At 35.9% G+C, this 13,704-nt stretch overlaps 1 protein-coding gene across 4 annotated transcripts in view; it reads left to right on the plus strand.

Annotated features, from left to right (window-relative positions):
* The window catches only part of VPS13C (vacuolar protein sorting 13 homolog C), an 88,962-nt gene that overhangs the window by 13,641 nt on the left and 61,617 nt on the right, over positions 1 to 13,704 (plus strand). For all 4 annotated transcript variants that reach the window (XM_048081269.2, XM_048081266.2, XM_048081267.2 and 1 more), the window contains 12 exons: positions 3,499 to 3,556; positions 4,265 to 4,392; positions 5,259 to 5,365; positions 6,047 to 6,218; positions 6,668 to 6,730; positions 7,676 to 7,811; positions 8,401 to 8,495; positions 10,277 to 10,419; positions 11,816 to 12,008; positions 12,175 to 12,289; positions 12,709 to 12,845; positions 13,549 to 13,675. In XM_048081269.2, the coding sequence (XP_047937226.2) occupies positions 3,499 to 3,556; positions 4,265 to 4,392; positions 5,259 to 5,365; positions 6,047 to 6,218; positions 6,668 to 6,730; positions 7,676 to 7,811; positions 8,401 to 8,495; positions 10,277 to 10,419; positions 11,816 to 12,008; positions 12,175 to 12,289; positions 12,709 to 12,845; positions 13,549 to 13,675 (1,474 nt within the window). The remainder of the gene's footprint in view (positions 1 to 3,498; positions 3,557 to 4,264; positions 4,393 to 5,258; positions 5,366 to 6,046; positions 6,219 to 6,667; positions 6,731 to 7,675; positions 7,812 to 8,400; positions 8,496 to 10,276; positions 10,420 to 11,815; positions 12,009 to 12,174; positions 12,290 to 12,708; positions 12,846 to 13,548; positions 13,676 to 13,704) is intronic.

The following is a 13,704-nucleotide window of genomic DNA, read 5'->3' on the forward strand; positions in this document are numbered from 1 at the left end:
GAGCAGAAACTTGTATCATGTGTTATGCAGATACCTAAGCTGTGTGACTGAAACAAAACCAAACAGAAGAACAAGATGTTAAAGCAAAAAGCTTTTTTTACAAAACAAACAAACCAAAGCTTACAGGTAGTGTGTATGAATCCTCGGACTTTTAAGTTAGAGAGGTTAATGTAGTATTTCTATTAAGGTAGAACCCCTCATTGTGGGAAACAGCTCTGGTAAAATTTTGGAAGAGGTTTGTTAGAATAAGTTTTATATATGAATGAATGAATATGTTGCACTTGTCAGACTGAAGAGGCTGAAGTACATGAAGGTGCTCCATTGCAGATGATGAGACACAATATGAGGGCAGTGAGTGTAAATTGCATACAGAACAAGAGGCATGTATTTTATTCTTTCCCTTAAATTAGCATTTTAAACTCAAATTTAAGTATGTAAGTTTCCTGGAGGCTCTGTCTCTTTATTTCTGCTTTGTTCATGTTTTGGGTAGTTATTAGCTGGATGAGTAATTGTCTCTTGCAGCTTGTAATGTTGTAAGTCTATGAAGTACTTGCTTTGCTTTCATTTCTGCCTTCTCTCACAAGTTTTACTTCCTCAGAAGGGGAACTGGGAACTTTAGTGCTATGAATAGGGCAGTTGTATAGATACAAATTATGTCTGAGGGCAAACATCCTCTTTCTGTGCTACAGATGAGGACTACTGAACTGTAAAGGCACCATTAGTGTTAAGTTTATTTCAGATGGCTATGACATTCATGTAGTTAAAAAACAGCTTGTTTATAGAGGTTATGCAAATATTCTGTGTATCCTTGTACAATACTGCTTGTTTCCCTTGTTTCCTTTTCTTCTGTTGTCTTTTAGAGGTATCTTTTTTTTTTTTTTTCCTAGTTAATAAAAGATATACGTAACCAGATAGGCTTCATGCTGATAGGGAAGGTTGGTTCAAAACTGAAGCGTAAAACCAACCAGTGAGGAAATGTGCTCTGAATCTTGCCTGTTACATGGATCTTGAAACCTAAGACGTCCTTTTATTCTGTTCAAGTTCCCATTGTAGAGCAATTCTTTTTGTCTCAAAGCTGGGGTGTTAAGTTCACTGTATGTAGAAGATGCTGTGAATATGTTGATTCTTTATCCTGTCTGTAGTCTCTTGCTTTGTTTAAATAGCTGAATAACCTCAGAGCACTTTCCCTTATGCCTTTCTAGTTTAGCAGAGATGCTTGCATATTAATAACAGCCAAGTTAATGTTAGTGTTTTCAGAGTTAGCGTGGAGTGAATGACATTTGACCATAATACTTGCAGACACTGGTGTCATAGCTTTTCTGTGGATATTTTCTCTGTTAGATCTCAACCAGTCTGAAGTGAGATGTAAATGCAAACCAACATGTACAGAATACACTGCTTGAATTGACAGCAGCAAAAGCCTTAGTTCTTCAAATGCATCATGCCAAAATTGTCCATGGAATCACAGGATGGTTGAGGTTCAAAAAGACCTCTGGAGATCTAGTCGTCACCCATGCCCCCACCCCCGCCAACCAGGCTCACCTAGCACATGTTGCACAGGGGTGAATCAGTGCTTCACATGCTTGTGGACAGATGGCATTGTGGCCGTCTAACAGTGGCTTACCTGACATCATCAATTGAGTTCTTAACAGATAACTTCTGAAAGAAGTGGGAGCTTTGCTCTCCATGACTATAAAATGGAGTTCTCTGTTTCAAAAGCCTGTGGTATATCCTGCATGTAAACTTTTCTTTGAGGGTTGACGGCAGAACAATTCCACTGTAGCAGATGGTGTCTAGTATTCTGATCACCCGTTAACTTGAAGCATCTCACCACTTGCAGTTTTTTCCAGTCCTTGAAATCCTTAGCAGTTTTGGCACTTTGTACTAGTGTCACATTGCATACTGGGATTGTCATTTGGATGTTTTGCGTCTTGTGATGGGGCATTTCTTTTGAGATCATAGCTGCAGCTTTTGATGCATCATTTCTGAGAGTTAAAAATCTGTCAGTTGTGATTAGTCGTCTTTCTGTGCTTTGGTGAATTTGGCAACCTTTATGGCCCTGTGCCTAGAAGGGGAAGAGAGGGAAAGCAGGAAGCAGCTCAGAACACATGTGAGAAGGCTTGAAGAAACATGGGGGAAGACTGGAATTTGGCATGGGCAAAAGATTACTTGTGGAAATCCTTTCAGCAGCTTGTTAAATCCTCTCTGTTTCACAGTTTTAAAACAAATACATAAACTAAATAAACAGCAAATAACATTTTTAGTAGCATTCCCTGTATTAAAGACCTGAATACATTTTATATGTAGTTTATAGTGTAGCTTGTTTCCTGGAAAGCTAGACCTTCTATCCAGACAGGCCATTTTAGTCTTACTTTTAAACAGTATTATCCAGAAATCGTATTTATTACTGTAGCTCATTGGTCAGACTTGTAGTTAAAATAAGCTGTGTAATCCATAGCAATCTGTCACTTTCATACAACAGTCTTCATATTTAAATAATGTGAGCATATGGCTGTTTGTGAGATTAGCTGTTACACACTTAATCTCATTGAAAAGCTAACTTTTATTACTGTGGAGCAGTAGACAGAAGGTAAGTTGAAATACAAATATTTTTAATGAGAAATGTACCTTTTTATAAAATGTAAAGCTGTTTTTAATTAAGGAACTGGGAAAAGGAATTGCTTGAAGAAATTCATAATTGTGAAATATTTTCCACGTAAAAACAACTCTTGATGTTGACAGACTTTGTAAAATATGACAGAAACTTCATCTGCTTTCATGTAATACATGCAATAATACATACTTTGTCCTAAAAGCATGCCTCCTATTTTAACTGATTGTGCCATGGCAATTTGGAATCTAGCTAAAATGTTTGGGTAGCATCAAATACAGCACTCTCAATAAATTGTGGAACGATTGTAGCGGCAAACAGACTTCATTTTGAATGAAGACTCAGCTGTAGCATGATATTTCTGAGACCTCTCATGCTGTTGCATTACTTTCCTGACTTCTTTCTATCTTTAGTTTCTCTCCTACCCGTGAAATACTGGAAGGCTTAAGTGGCCTCATTATGTGCTAAACATGAGAAGGGATAGTTTATGAATATTTATTCTCAGTACCCTCAAGTAGTTTGAAAACAAACACTTGATCTATTATGCTACGTGTTTGAATGTATACATGAGCTATGATACTTCTAAGTTCATACACACTGGTTTTTGAAAGATTTCAAGGTTCCATGAACCTCTAAACAAAGTTGAATGAAAACTGTACTAACCTTCCCCTTGAAGAGAGAAACTTAATCTTTTTTTTTTAAAAGGTATATTAAAACTTTTTACTTGTAAGTACTTGTGCTATATTAGATATGCCTTTTGGGAATGCAGGGTGGAGAAAACTCCTGCAGAAAACATGTGAATTGGAGTTGGTCTACTTAAACCGTAGGGAACCGCCCAAAAGTAGTACCTTTCAGCAATTATTAGACAGTATCGTATTTCTTCACAGGATCAGCTGAAAAGAGGAATTCCATGTGGTGGTAACCAGTCTCAAGACTACCAATACAGTAAGTAAACTATATGAATATATGCTGCTTTGAGCATGTTAATTAGTCTGACCCGATTATGCAGGCAGGCCCATAGTAGCTTCATTTTACAAAAAAAAACTAAATGTAAAATCTCTGTCACGTTAACAGATTAATGTAAGATCTCTGTTACAGAGCTGGGGATGTTCAGCCTGGAGAAGAGAAGGCTCTGAGGAGACCTCACTGCAACCTTTCAATATTTAAAGGGGTCTTATGAAAAAGATGGAGAAGGACTCTACTTGGGTAGATAACGATAGGACAAGGGGGAATGGTCTTAAACTAAAAGAGAACAGATTGAGACTGGACATTAGGAGACAATTCTTCACTGTAAGGGTACTGAGGCACTGGAGCAGGCTGCCCAGAGAAGCTGTGAATGCCCCATCCCTGGAGGTGTTTAAGGCCAGGCTGGATGGGGCCTTTGCCGACCTGATCTAGTGGGTGGCATCCCTGCCTATGGGAGCTGGGTTGGAGTTAGATGATCTTTAAGGTCCCTCCTAACCCAAGCTATTCTGTGATCTCAGACTTTGACTAACGCTGGACTAAGCTCATTTGTGGTAAGAATCACGTGCTGTTTCTATGGGTCTTGGGCATATGTATTATCCCTATGAAGTTTGATGTATCAGGCAGTGCACTTAAGTACTTTTAAGATGTATTTTAATTGTAAATAAACACATAATTTGAATTCTTAAGTTTTTAGACCAGTATCAGCCTCTGCAAGACTCTATATCAACCCATATGCAGAAGTAGAACTGAAAACTCCCAAGCTTGATTGTAATGTAGAAGTACAGAGAATTGCCATCGAACTCACTAAGCCACAGGTAAGTTGGCTTGGTGTATGTTATCACCTACTTCAGTTTGTGAGGATTTTTTGTGTAGGATATTTTTGTTGTTGAAAAACGGTGTTCTTTAGGTGTTACGTTGATAGGTGCGTAGACTGAAATGTGTATCAGCAATTGTGGTGAAGTGTCACGTCCTTTTCTCACGATGTAAGTCACTCACTGCCACTAGATCTAGGTACTCTGACCCTGTTACATGTGGACCCTCTGGGGACAGCACTTTCAGTAGCATTTCTTTCACATAGAGAACGGAATCATTCTTTTGATTAGCCCTTACCTTGCTTTAACTGTTAAAACCGTAGGCTGATACTATAACTGAAGAGAGGCAAGGATGGGAATGAATAGTGTATACTGGCTTTGACAACAAAGCCTACTGAATTATCAAGGAATCAATTTAGATTGTTCCCCAGCAATGATATTGTTGTCAGTTATTCACTGGTAATTAACAGTTGGCTAAATAGCTCTCATTGATATTAAAGTGTAATCTGTGTTCAGAACAGTGCCAGTAATGCTTAAGAAAATGCAGTTCCAGGATTGGGGAAGTTGTGTATTGACCAAGGAAGAAAATAAGATTGGTTTGAGAAAGTCAGCGACTTTGTTCTGAGCAGGCTAACAGAAACGCAATTACTTTGTTCTTCAAGAAAACCAGAAATTGAGGTGGTGGTGTCCTCTGAGAATAATAAGTATAGTTATTGGTCTACTTTAATGTACTAATGAAAATGCATAGGCTTACATTTCTGTGTAGTTTGGGGAGTAGCGAAGGCCATGGTAAACATATAAATGTATTTTAATCATTGCGTGTAATGGCATCTGAACCTTTGCCAAGAAGCTTGTTTTCCTATGTTTAGTACCTCAGCATGATAGACCTTCTGGAGTCCATAGATTATATGGTTCGCAATGCACCGTACAGAAGATTTAGGCCAAATGTATCTCTCCATAAAAATGCCAGACAATGGTAAGTTGAATATGTTCATGCATTTTTTGGGAGATGCTGTAGTCCTTTCCAGGCTTTTCATTCTCCTTTGTGGTTAATACAGTTTTAGAATGAGATTGCATGTATCATAACTTTAATATAGCTTTGCTTAGCCAAGTTTAAAAAAAAAAAAAAGGTTTGCAGAAGGATTATGTGAAAGAACTAAATAACTGATGAAAATTACTTGAAAGCTAACTTTGATCCCAGAATCTCTGAACAAAAAGCCAATGTTTGTTGTAGAGGTTAGAGTGCAGTTTTAGAATGACTAAAGAAAAAATTAGGCAATGTTTTACGAGGGAAATGTATGTCAACTCTAATTTTAGTTCTTAGTTTTGAACTGATAATGTTTTATGGATCTCTTTCTGAGTACTTAAGCACTTTGACAAACAGCATCAAGTAATTGTACTTAATGCTATTACAGCCCAAGTTTGTAAACATGCAGAAGTCAATAGAGAATGTCAGTTTATAGTTCTTCAGGCATTAAATATAATCCATCAGTCTTTTTCAGAAGTGATGTTGAAACCATTAAAAGTTTTATAAACAAAGTTACTTAAAGGATGTGGTGAACACAGTGCATATTAATATGCTACATCCACTGCAATATTTAAGTTACCTTGCACAAAATGAAATAAGAAATTGCTTACAAGTGGGGAATTGTTGTAGGTGGAAATACGCAGGTGACAGTGTTCTTGAAATTCACATCAGAAGACATACTCGTATGTGGTCGTGGAGTAACATGAAACAACACAGGCAGCTTCTGAAGAGTTATAAGAAAATGTACAAAAATAAGCTGACACAGAGTAAACTGTCAGAAGAAACACAGAAGCAGATTCAGGTATGTGGTGTTTTTCTTGAGAGAAAGTATGTTTTGGTCCCATAATTAAATAATTGTTCAAATGTACATGAGAGTAATCAAGGTTGATAGTTTTACTAGGGCAGAGGAGCTCTGGAAAGACAGTTTTCATCAGAAGTGCAATGTATCCTATTGGGGAAAGAGAGAATTCTAGTGAATTGCTGTTAAATTAACCTCTCTTGGTTGCAGAATAATGAACTTGGACATGTTTACTGAAGTGCAAGATTAATCTATTAAAAAAAAATCAGGCTGTCTAACATCAAACATCACCTTTTAAGTGAACTTTGGCAGGAGATATACCCTTGACAGAAAGGAGCATGTCTAGGAAGAAATTAGAGTATAAAGATGAAGGGGCTGGTAGAGCAATTGTATTGGTGAGCACCTCCGAAGTGTCATTGAGAGGCAAAAGATTTCATCATACGTTTTTACAGGACCTAGAAAGAAAACTTGATGTCTTCAATATAGTCCTAGCAAGACAACAAGCACAAGTTGAGGTAAGAAATAATTTCTGTTCAGTAATATTTTAACACTTCAAATAAGATTATCATAATAAAATCTTGGAAAAAAAATTGTGGTGACAAATGACTGGATGGGGAAGAGAGAAGGCAAGTTGCCAGTCTTTACAGAACAGGAGTAAATCAATTTCCAAACTGGATACCACTCCCTAAAACTTAACACTGTGTGCACACAGTGTTTCTACTGTGTACTCTGTACCATTCAGGAGATTGTCTCAGGGTTTATGATTGTTTTCTTCCTTTGACTTTTGTTATTTCGAGACTGATTCTCAGGTATTTGAACCAAACATATACAGCTGTTTCCATACTATCTGTATTCTGGTCCCTTTCTAGTGGATAGCCAGTCTAATTAAAGAGTAACTATGATGGAGTTGTTAAAAGGTAGATTAAATATGCATTTTATTTTGGAAATCAACACATCTGGAATGTACATAAAAAAGATGAAAAAACAGTAATGATGTTGCTTGTTTTTGAGATATCGTGGCCATGCCTAGATTTTTTTTTTTTTAATGCAAAGTGAAAGCGTGACTATGATGTAAGAAAAAAATAAATATTACTAAATATATGCAGTTTTACAGGCTTGGTCATCAGGTTTGTTACTGTAATGTTAGAAATGTAATTGCTTCTCGTATCCCCACTCATTCTCTTTTCATATGGTTCCTGCCTTTTTGCAGTATGAATGCTAGTGAAATGACTTGAGAAAGGGCACCCAAAGTAACACACACTTGCATTCTCTCTTCCTCCACTCTGTCCCTGCCCCCTGCCCTCTTTTTGTTTGTCTGCTGAGTCAGTGGTCTTAATCCCTTCCATGTATGATGTTGCTGTCTCTCAGATATCTATTCAACATGCATGCATGCATACATGAATTATTTACAGAAAAAAACATATTATAATTAGTTACATATTCTCATGTCTGGTTTGTAGACGATAAGATCAGGACAGAAACTACTGAAGAAGAAAGCCACTGAAGGTGAAAAAAAAAGTGGAGGATGGTTTAGTGGTTTCTGGGGTAAGAGAGAATCTAGAAAAAAGGAAGATGAAGAATCATCTATTCCTGAAAGTAAGTGTAGGCTGTAATATACTAACTTTTTCATAGACTTTTAAGTTACTATGTACTTTTATTTAATAATGATAAAGAAACAAGTTACAATATATCTTGCTTGCTACTATATAGAAGAGAGTACAGCATAGACAGTACCATGCAGTATTGATCTATTTTATAGTATTACATACTGTTACTGACTGTTGAGTTGAGAAATACGGCCTAGTTCTGAAATGGCTGTAAGCATTTTAGAACTTTGTAAGAAGAAGAACATTGAGTTTACAGCTGTAGCGCAATATGCATCAAGTGAAATACTGTAATCTGTTGATTGCTGTCTGGTTGAGAGATGTATTCTAATAGTACTCCTTAAAGTTATTTTTGTATTTGGAAATTATGGGTAGCCTAATAAATGATTTCACTGCTATGTATGTAATGCCATATATGAAGGCTGGTTATTATTTTATAATACGGAACATACTGCAGTATGGAGAAACAGAAGATGAGCTTTGTGTCAGCAGAACTTTAGTTAGTAACCATAACCAATTTTCCTCATATGTTTTTAGCTGTACTCAAGTGTACATTTTTGTGGGTTTTCGTTTTTTTTTAGCTATTGATGAACTAATGACACCAGAAGAGAAAGCTAAGCTCTTTACTGCTATTGGTTATAGTGACAGCTCCCATCACCTTTCCTTACCAAAACAGGTAAATGAGTCTTAATGGGTGGTTTAAAAACAAACAGACAAAAACCCAACTTTCAGACACATGTTATTCTTAAGCTAAAGAATGTGTTGGTAAAAATAAAATCTGTGCGGAATTTGTAAAGAAGATAAATAAACGTATAAATTCTTAGTTAGAAAACATGAGGAATGGCTAATGTTTTCTTGGATGTTTTGCCTTGTGCATAGCCCTAATGTGGAGTGATTTAGAAGTAGCAAACTGGAAGATAGATAGATACCTGTTTGCAACTTTGAAGAGAATAAAAGCTAACTGTAAATGAAAAAAGATGCCACATTAGTAATGAAAAAATAGCATTTATCTCTTGCTTCCTGTTGTGGCAAAAAACGAACTAGCCTGTATGGTTGTCTTGACTGTTCTGTAAATCCAGAAGTCAGTTATTCTGATAATTGAGCTGTTGTTTGTATAAAGGTGAACATTAGCATGGGATTATTTCCTGTTTCACCTAATGCTTGCCACTTCCTGGGATGCCTTTGTTAGAGGGCTCATGTTATGTTCCTGTTGAAACCTTTGTCCTCATAAGAAGTACTCGGAGATTCCTGTTATACTTGTTTCTGCAACAGCGAGGAAAGCATAAATTAAAAAAGCATATATTTAAAAAAGAACACAAGACTTTTGTGACAGATATTTTTTGGCTTGTTAAGCAAAGGAATAAAATATCAACTTGCTGGTATAGCAATCTTGGCAGGGTTTATCAGTTGAAAGTTACAAAGGAGACAACAAGAATGTGTTTAATGTTAAGGTTTCTCTCAGTATGGCTATTTTTAGACAGTGCTATTACAAGTCTTGTTTTAAATCTGAACATGACTGGTGGCTCTGCTTCTAGTTGCTCATCACTTAGAGAAGCACTTTTTTGCTTCCTTCAAGGAGACTTTTGTCTGTTTTCCCCTGCTTGCCTAACTGAATGCTCCAATCTTCCACCCTTGTGTATATTTGTTAAATTTTGTCATTGTAAGCCTACATGTGCTTCACACAGGGAAACTCAGAATTATTTGGGGGGCAAAATCCCAGCCTCTGCATGATCGTGTGAACTTTGGTTCTTGTTAAATTGAAAAGAGCAGAGCAGCAACATGCCTCTGTTACCAGCAAAGATGATGAACAACCCGAACTGTGCCCAGTACTGTTGCATTCTTTTGTTTCACACATTCTTGCCTAACTCTGTAGGAAAAGCTTCCATTTTTAATTTGGACAGGTGATTAAGTGTAAAGATGCATTCATCTTTGTCAATACCACATAGAAATGTGCAGGCTTCAAATTGAATTGGGAAGTATGGTCTGATTCTTTTTAAGTTACTGATTGATGTAGTCACAAATGGTACATAGAAAGGCTTACCCATCTTTGACAAGGTTGATACCTGACATTAAGCAGGAAGAATGAAGGCATTTATGCAATTACTTCTAAAAAGTAGTTATTTGGTGTGATTATAACAATTTTGTTTACTGGTCTTGCTAGCTGTCTATTGAGTGTAGCTTATCTATGCTTGATTTCACAGCCTAAACTCCTATGAATCTTAAAAAGAAATACAGATTTTATTTGCTCAGCATTTGTTGAAATATGCTATTTTATATTGCAGAATTGACTAGTGAGGGTTGAATGAAAGTTCTCTATAGCTAGCTTCCTGCATGGGGATGTATGGCTACTGGAATAGCTGCAATTACACATTTCGTTAGATGGATTTAAATTACAAGCGCTGAAAAAAATTTCAGATCAAGATGACTAATTTCAGTTTTCTCTGTCCTTCTCACTAGTACGTTGCCCATGTTGTGACGTTGAAGCTCTTAAGCACTTCGCTTACAATTAAAGAAGACAAGAATGTGGCAGAAACTCTTAAAGTACAGATAATTGATCTGAGTACAAAAATATCACAACGCCCAGGAGCACAAGCCATTAAGTAATTAGATTGATGTTTTCTTTTTTTAGTAGAAACATTACTTTTTTCAAACTTCTAACCTTTTTTCCTTGGGTAGTTTTCTTTGTATTATATTGTATGTTGACTTGTACGTTTACAGGGGTTCTGATATTTCAGTCATTGCGGATAATTTTAAAAGTTGTCGATTTGATAAATAACATTGAAGGGAATGAAGAAAGGAATACTACTTGTTGCTGTGCGTGAATATGAGTCATCTTTTTCTTGAATCCAGATGTTGAAGTGCTGAATATTTTGGGAATTGATGCTTAAACAGTGTGAAGTGGTTGAGCTGATTACATTCCAGCCAAGCTACCAAAAGTGCTGCTTGATTACTTCCTACAGAAAAGAAAATCTACGTCTGTATGTTGTGGGTAGGAGATGAACCAGGACAGCTGAGACCTTTGTCCCCCTTAACAAAGGGCACATCAGAGATACTGAACACCAATTGTGTTATACAGTCAAGGAATAATGTTTCAGTGGCTAGAAAATGAGTTTGTGCATTTTTTTACACTTTGATTTGCAGTTCTATCATCATTTGACTTCATGCATAAGATCACGAATTCATTTGTTAACTGTGGAAATATTTTGCTGAAAACATTTTTGGGGGTAGTATTAAAAGTGCAGACTGAGTGCTGGAAAAAAAAAAAGCTTTGAAAAAACTTTTACTGAAGTGTGCCATATAATTTAGTTGGCAAGGCTGAAACAGTAGGGAAAAATACCATTGATTTTAATTTTCTGGAAAAATGTCATTAGGTTATCTCAATGAAGTCAGGTTTGTGACTTCAATTATGCCCAGAGTCCAGAAATTCCAATGGTAGCAAACCAGGACCCTAAAACCGGTTTTATGTCTAATAGTTACTTCAAAATACGAATGAAGTTAGGCATGTGGACACCACCAAACTGCTCTTTCTTTCATAGATATTTTTCTGCTGATTCCACTTACCAGTGTTCCTAAGAAAGCTGGCAGTAAAGGGTATCCATTTGCGCCAAATCAAGCCCATAACTTGTTTTGAAATCAATAAGTAATAGTTAACATTTTTACTATTTTTTTACCTGTAGTATAAATATTCTACCTATTTTCTCTTGGAACTGATTTTCTTAGTAAATATGAGCTGAAAGTTACTTTTACTCCACTTTGCAGATGACAGAAGGTAAAAATAAAATACCATCCTTGTCACGCTGTGAACAACTCAATTCCTACCTATTTTTCTCTAATCTATCCATGTTACAATTTCTTAACCATGTGGCGTGTTAGTCCTATGAAGCTAGGTTGGTTTTGTTTTCCTTTATCAAAAGCTTTCTTATCTTGCTTGTTTTCACTAGATGGAACTGTGTTCTGTATTGTAATTAAATATATTTAACTTTTTATCTTCTTTAGGGTGGAAGCCAAGCTTGAAAACTGGTACGTTACAGGCCTGAGACAACAAAACGTTGTACCATCTCTTGTGGCTTCCATAGGAGACAGCAGGTCTTCTCTACTTAAGATAGAGTTTAATATTAACCCAGAAGATAGTACTGCTGATCAGAGTCTTAGTATTGAATCACAGCCTGTGGAAATAAAATACGATGCAGTGAGTAGTTAACAAAATTATTCCCTCTTTTTCTGATTCTGATTCTTTTCTTTCTCTACTGTTGCTCTAATTCTCTTTGATCAGTCAAGATCTATTTTGTATTTTTTTTTACTGAATGACTTCTGTATATGTTGATAATTCTTGTATCTCTCTCCTTCCTGAAAAGAAAACAATAAACGCAACGGTAGAGTTCTTTCAGACAAGTAAGGGAATGGATCTTGAAAGATTAACGTCAGCCACGTTAATGAAGCTGGAGGAAATCAAAGAAAGAACTGCTACAGGTAAGATAACATGTATCTTACCTGAAGTGAGATAATTTCATAAAATATGAATGTTTATATATCATAAACATTGTATATATCAATATCATAAAATGTTTCTATATGATTTGCAAAACTTTGTGTGTTTTTTGCTGGCTTAATAGAATGATTAATTTTTTTTTTGCCTTGTGTTTTTTCTTTTGGCTTGGATTAGTGAATGTTTTGTGGGGAGGAGTATTCAGTTTACTGGGAAAATGCCATTCTGTGATTGATTTCTCTTTATGGAAACCAATTCTATGAAAACAGTAAACTTGTATGAAAATAAGACTTCATTCAATATGCCCTGTCTTTGAGATAACATCTCTTTATATGTTGTCTGGAAGAACTATTTTACTTGTGACTAGTATTTCAATTTTTATGTACCTTTCCTTTTATTTAAGGATTAGCTCATATTATCGAAATGAGGAAGGTCCTTGACTTGAAGATTAATCTGAAGCCTTCCTACCTTGTGGTTCCACAGACAGGTTTCTACCATGAAAATTCAGATTTGCTGATTTTGGACTTCGGTACATTTCAGGTACATAGATGATCTTTTATAAACTCGGAGGAAGAAAATATTTTTTTCTTTTAACATAGCTGTCATTTGGAAGCGTATGGTTTTCAGAAGATGAAGGTGGTCATCTGTGAATGTGTTTTCGCATAGTATGCTTACTACAAAATCAGTTGGGGTCAGCAGTTTCATTGGTGTTCAGAGCTGTTAGGTTGTCTTTAGACATAGTTTTACTAGTTAATCCACCAATAAAACATTTCCGTATTTGGTGAATCATAATCACAGTAGTTTTAATCTTCCATGTCTTCAGCAAAATGTGAATGTTTCCCCCTTATTTATAGAATGGTATATCTTTAATGGATAAAATACCTTTTCTTTCTTGGAGCTTGAAAGTTCATTTCCTTGTTCCTGTAAAACTGAAAAATGACAATTATTTAACTTGATTTTAGCCAAGTAAATATTTTGGTTGTACTCCAGCAATAAACTAATAATGAGAATTAATTTTACATTACTTGAATATGAATGGTTCGATACCATGAGGAGAAATAAAAAAATATTCTAACTATCCTTGGTGAGTGAAGTGTTAAAGAAATAAAGATCTCATCTCTGTAAGGGTCCAAATGGCAATCGTAAACTCCTACGAATTGTCTTTTTCACCATCACTAGAAATAATAGCATGTAAATGCATGTAAGTTTGAGACTTAACTTTGTCTTGTCCTTATGTGTTTAGCTGAACAGCATAAATCAAGGCAGTAGTCAAGCTTCTAGCTTTTCATCTTTGGAGGAGATAATGGACAAAGCTTATGACAAGTTTGACATGGAAATAAAAAATGTGCAACTTCTATTTGGAAGAGCAGGTAACAAAACAGTTGCTGTTTACTCAAAG

Source organism: Anser cygnoides, chromosome 11 (genome assembly GCF_040182565.1).
Source record: "Anser cygnoides isolate HZ-2024a breed goose chromosome 11, Taihu_goose_T2T_genome, whole genome shotgun sequence".
In the NCBI taxonomy this organism is placed as follows: Eukaryota; Metazoa; Chordata; class Aves; order Anseriformes; family Anatidae; genus Anser; species Anser cygnoides.